At 39.2% G+C, this 6,000-nt stretch overlaps 2 protein-coding genes across 2 annotated transcripts in view; both read left to right on the plus strand.

Moving 5' to 3' along the window:
• Positions 1–6,000, plus strand: part of Lrrc4c (leucine rich repeat containing 4C) — a 1,216,524-nt gene that overhangs the window by 1,045,039 nt on the left and 165,485 nt on the right. The gene's annotated exons all lie outside the window — the stretch shown is intronic.
• LOC106148442 (brain acid soluble protein 1-like) overlaps positions 1–6,000 on the plus strand; it is a 128,596-nt gene that overhangs the window by 121,565 nt on the left and 1,031 nt on the right. The window contains exon 2 of the mRNA XM_013513830.1: positions 5,804–5,989. Coding sequence (XP_013369284.1) covers positions 5,804–5,989 — 186 coding nt within the window. The remainder of the gene's footprint in view (positions 1–5,803; positions 5,990–6,000) is intronic.

Genomic DNA, 6,000 nt, shown 5'->3' on the forward strand with positions numbered 1-6,000 from the left:
TTTTCCTCTATCAAAACAGTTATGCTTGCTAACAACCTGGACGATGAGAAATGCGTATCATTTTACATTATTTGAATCGTGCTACTAAATCAGCTGAAAGCCTGAAATCACAGATGTGCTAATGAATTTTCAGTGTGAGGAGAGCTGAATTTTGTAGTCTCTGCACTTTGTTTTCAGGAAACAACAATAGTAGTTCGATGGGGGAAACCAGGTGATCATATCTTGAATCTGCACTGCATGGCTGAAGCTGAAATAAAGTAACATTCTAAAGAAGTTGTTTAGTGTCAAGTGCTGATTTAGCGGGATAAAACGCAGCTGTCTTCTCAAATTACACAACTGGATTCACACCGTCTACTAATTCCTGGTGGAGTTTTAAAGATACCTTTACAGGCAATTTTCTTCCCTATGTAAAGCTTCCTAATTTAGAAGGTACAAAAATACCACCATCTACTATCTGTGCATGTACACCAGTTCCCTGAGAGAGGTTTGACAAAAGAAATTGCATTTTACAAGCTTTGGGTCATGGTTTAAACAGATTATTAAAATAATGGGGTTTCAATCAATTCAGAAATGGTTGCCAAACTGCCAGCAGCTGTTCCTATCATTTTTCTTATTTTAAGTCATTCCTAGAGTTTGTCATATTGCTAGTTTAGTCTGATAAAGAATCTTTGTGTCCTCAATGTCTGTTCTTTGCATGTCTCCTCTGTGATTGATATCTTCTTAAAAATATTTGAAACCTACTTGCAAAGTCTGGATGCTTTGGATCTCTCCATAACATCTAATGATTGGTCATCTCCTTAGCTGAGCATGTAGGAGAGTTGAGCTTTAACTGCGCTGATCGTACAGTACTGTAATTTAATAAAGCATCGTGTTCTCTGTCCTCTAGGTGAAAGGTGGACAATTCTGTATCCATCAATTGTATGTTCACACAGGTTACCTACTTGGGAAAGTTTCATGTTTCCTGCTTTCTCTGCTTCCTCCCTCCAAGATCATCACATTTTCTTCATATTATATCACCATGACTTGACTCACTACACATTTTTTGTCCCACCCAGTAGACATTTCATTCACCCAGTCAATCAAAATCTACTAAGAGACCCAAGAGTCTGGCTCTGGGCTATGCAATATTGTTACTGATAAATGTTAAATAGACAATTATTCTTCAAACTGACTAGTGTTGTATTTTCCTCATTCATCTTTGCTATTTCTAAAAACTATTTGTATATTTAGAGGGTCAATCTCCTTTTAAATGTATTTGCAAATAGTTTTCCCAGTTTGGGGGTTCCTTGTCTTTGCATAGGGAAAGGAGTTTTCCCCTACCATTTCTTCATTTAGAATTTCTTGTCTGCTTTTACTTTCCCAAGCTGACGGGTATTAAAGGAGTAGATTAAGTAAGAAGAAATGCTAGTCTTGTGTGGACAGGAATCTAAGAGAGGTCTCTGTGATTAACCGTGTAAGCTCAAGCAGTGTCAACAAATCTCATCAGAAAAGTAGGGATGACCAAGAAGTCAGTGGTGCCCTCTGTAAAACCTGCTATATCATTGGTGATTTTTGTGCATTATTGGAATAAATGACTGAAGGGTCCCTAACATGGAAAATTTTCTTTCTAGTACATCCCAGTAACTGCTAAGGAAATTTGTTATCTATGAGAGATGGAAGTTGTAACTGATTACAGTGATGACTCTACTTCTTCACTCTTTTGGTTTATCACTTTCACCAGAGGCCTCCCACTTAAGGTTGGGTGACCTTCCTCATGTCTTTACAGTGAGCTCAACCAAGTGATTTGCTTTAACAAGAGATTAATTCACACTACAGTGTAATGCTTGAGAGAAAAAGATACTTGTCCTCTGCTTATTCTGCAGAACACTTGAACTTCTGCCATTGCCCAGAAATATACTAGGGCCAACTGGTGAGGGCTGAGATAGTGGAGTTGAATTTCTCAGTGACTTCTGCCAAGACAATTCTAGATCAGCAAATAATGAACACCACCAAGATCAGAAAAGCTGTTAACTCATCTCTAACTGGCCTTCACACTCATGAGAAAAAACCAAGTATTGCTATTTCCAGCTACTGAATATGTAATAGTTTATTATGCATAAATTGCTAACTCATTCAGAAGTTGTACTAATGTATACTCTGATGAAATCATGTTTTTGGTAGAATTTTCTCTTCATTTTTCAATTTGAATGATTGTTGTATCTTATCTTTGTAGCCTACTGTATACCATAGTTAAAAAGAATGGTATAGGCAAAGACAGATATAGGTTCTTCCATTCCCTAATGTCAAAATCTCTGCCAGTGGTCCTCTTGGCAATGTGTTAAATATTAGAAATTTTAAAAATTATCATTTAAAGCCAATCATGGTTCAGCGGGAAAGAAATACATGAGATAATTTTACTATCCAATGTAAGTATGTTTTAACGATCACAATTTCTGGACCCAGATAATCTGAGTTGAAATCTTGTGTTTTTCACTTCTTAGGTGAGTGTTCTTCCTCAACTCCCACATTCCCCAAAGAGAATTGCAATGGTATCTACTCCTCCATAAGACCGTTGGGAAGACAGCCTGAACTGAAATTACAACATACTTAGAATCATGCTTGGCATTTGTAAGCTCCCATTAGATGTTAGTTATTAGTACAGTTTTTTTGAAGCATGACAGCACAGAAAAGAAATGCAGACTGGGAGGACGGCTGAGCAGAGGGGCAGCACCATGAAGTATGTTGGTTAAAATTAAAACAGACGTTTACAAATTTACTTGGAACTTGCAATCCACATCTATATTATCAAAGAATAAGGCACTGATAGCTTTTAGGATATCTTCTGGTATTGAAATACAACATCTGTGGAATATTGTTTAGCACCACACATATTGTAAACTCCCAATGCATTTGGTATTTTAATACCAAAGTCATTTCCAAACAAGTTTTAATTGAATGAACTTAATTTGTGTCATTGTGTGTGACACTAAAGGCAAGCTTGACATGATTATTCCACAGGATATTCTGGTCCCTGCGTAATATTAGGAATAAAAAGAACATTTATTCCCAGGATTTATAACAAGGAACAAAGATTCAAACATTAACAATGTATTATGCTTTGGTACAGTAACCTAAAGCCGATTAAATCCCATTAATAAGCACAATGCTTGCATCTATATTTTCCTGATGTTTAAGCAAGGTTAGTGAATTCATTCTATTTACTATTGTGTATTTCTGATTACAAGATGCTGTCCCCTGCTGTTTGCTAAAGATTACACCATCTAGTCATACAGTGAAATAGTATAATTTTAATTCACTGCTTAAATGTCTAAAATTCAGAGGAGAACCAACGTAGAGCTCTGTATGACCCTGGCTGTGCTAGCACTGTGTGATCACCTCTCCAGAGTCATCTCAACCCAGCAACCTTTTGTCCCATCACATAATTTTGGCCTCTAGGCAGACTGAGAGTGCAAAGATGTGACCAGTTACCTATCAAATAATTATTTCTTCTAAAAGAAATTGTAATAAGACTTTTACATGAAAAATGCCCTATTGTTTTTGAAGGTACCTAGCAACCTCTACTACATAATTATCTACATTTACATTCTTATTAACAATTAAATTTGCATGCATCAGCTTGTTTAATGCTTATATCGATTCTCTTTTAGTAATATCCATTAGGGACAAATGTGGTAATGCCATTGTCCAACAGGGTTACACGTTCACCTCTGGGAATCAGTGCTAACGATTACACCCCACATGCTCAGGATGGTTTTAGAGGTGTCGCCCATGTTACCATATCCTTGAAATCAAAGGAAAACTGTAAATAATGGAAGTAAGCTATTCTAGGTTCAAGATACGGCAATGATATACCATGTGGCTTTACACTTCCCTTCCCCCACATTCAAATTATATTAGGAGCATAAATAAGTATTTCATAGAGTGAGGAATATGAGAAGTCTAGCTAAAGAACATACATACAGATTCTCAGTAGTTACTGGTTAAATCTGAATCCAAAAATGAACATCAAATGACCAATTTAATATCTTAGAGTATGAACATGTAGCAGATGTGGGAAGAGATATTGTAGCTGCTAAGTGTGAAGGTAAATAGAATTAGTAAATCTTTCACTTTCTTTTTGGCTAACTAGCACAGATCTTTTACTGCTCTTTTGTTTGATAGATTCATTCATCCTGAAAGGTGTTAAAGATGTCTAGTAGGTTGCTAATAATCAGTTTGGGAAAAATAAATCGGCCCTCCTAATGTCAAATTTCCTGAAAAGAAAATTTTCATTTTAGGTGGCTAATTTCAGATGTGTTTAAGAACACACCTAGATAGACTCATTGTCACACATACACTCATTTAAGGTGTGTTTAAGAACCAGTGGACAGACCCCTGGAAGCCATTTAAAACAGTTAATGAATGTATTTTAAATTAAATGGCTTACTAGTTGGTAAACTATAACTGAAAAGACAAATTTAAGTTATAATCTACTGCCTCATGGTGTTTTGAATCAGACAATACAGCATTCATTTAAAAGATGGGGAAATTATAATTTAAGTGCAAGAAAGATCTTTCTCCTCAAATGGATTGACATCTAAAATCTACATTAAAGCACATCCCCTGCCCCTGCCCAAAGAGATTTTAAAATGTTAATTTTACAAGGCTAAGTAAGGGAGTATGTATTGTACTATAATGGTAACAGAAAAGAAAGGAAAAAAAGTTTGTTGTGAATTTGGATATGCCGCTGATGTCCGTTAGTACTAACTCTCGTTCTGGTTTATTCAAATTTGTTTAAAATTATCTTAAACCAAGTACATAATTCTGATCTCTCAAAAGTTAAACAAACCCAGCACAGAGATCTTTACTTAGGAAAGGTGCAATAGAAAAATGTTTCTTTACCCACTTCCTCCCTTAGATATCATTTTATTCTTGGTTCAGTCATCGTTGCTAACTTAATCCATTTCCAGTACCTGGATGACACAACATGAATAACCATAACCCACAGAAAAGGCCTTGTGACCATGATACAGTGCAGAAACAAAGGAATAGAAATACAGTATTAACATCACTGTCTGTGGCCCTGGCCCCCGCGTTTTAGGAGACCTAGTGAAGTTGAAATGTACCTAGCGCTGCTCCCCTAACACGAGTCGATGGAAAAGCTTACATCGAGGAGCGAGGGATGCTGGAATTGAGTTGTCAAGCTGTCCTGGATGTCTTGTACAAACCGAACAGGCCAATTTACTGCAACGCTGCCTGGGCTGAAGGCGCCTATCTCGCCTTTACAGTTGCTTCCTTCTAGCGAGATTATCCTGCTCGACCACAGGCTCCCGCCCCGGTGGTTTAGGCGCTACTCCGGAGTCTTTCTGAGGCGCCGGCTCTAAGGAACAGTGCGGTGTTAATCCTCACCTTGGGACCAGCCTGCTGCGCTTGGGAAAGTCTCTTCGCCGGCAATCTGAAAGCAACAGCTTTTTGTGCTTGGGGATAATTTTGAAGCCTAGTGGTGATTTGATTTCACTGTTTTCCCTCTTGGTAGCTCAAAACTCCTAGCTTTCCGGATGAAAAACTGGCAGGCTTTTTGGGGAAAAAAAAAAAAATTGACAACTTCTCCCACACAGCCAGAATTTCTTTACCTAACGCTAACCTCCCAGGGTGGGGGCTGCTCCACCACGCCGCCCTTCCCGCTCCGGCCTCCAGGTGGCAGCCGCGCCACACCTGAGCCGTTCCAGTCCCCGCTTCCCAGACTTGAAGCGTTAATGCAATTGACCAATCGCTGCTAAGATGATGGGAGGTAATTGGGTAATTGTATTTTACTGATCACTAGCAGAGAGAGGGAAAGGGGAAAGGGAGAGGGGCAGAGGCGATCGGGGGGCTGCAGCCCTCGAGGAGCGTGGGGAGCGCGCGCCCCAAGGACGGGACACCTCGGCGGAGAGGCAGCCTGGCCTGGCCGGAGCGGCGGGAGCGCATGTATTTGCCCGGGGGCGCAGCGGCGCAAAGCGGGGGGACGCGAGTTCGAAGCCG

The sequence above is a fragment of the Chinchilla lanigera genome, unplaced genomic scaffold, assembly GCF_000276665.1.
Source record: "Chinchilla lanigera isolate Chin_1 unplaced genomic scaffold, ChiLan1.0 scaffold00021, whole genome shotgun sequence".
Classification (NCBI taxonomy): Eukaryota; Metazoa; Chordata; class Mammalia; order Rodentia; family Chinchillidae; genus Chinchilla; species Chinchilla lanigera.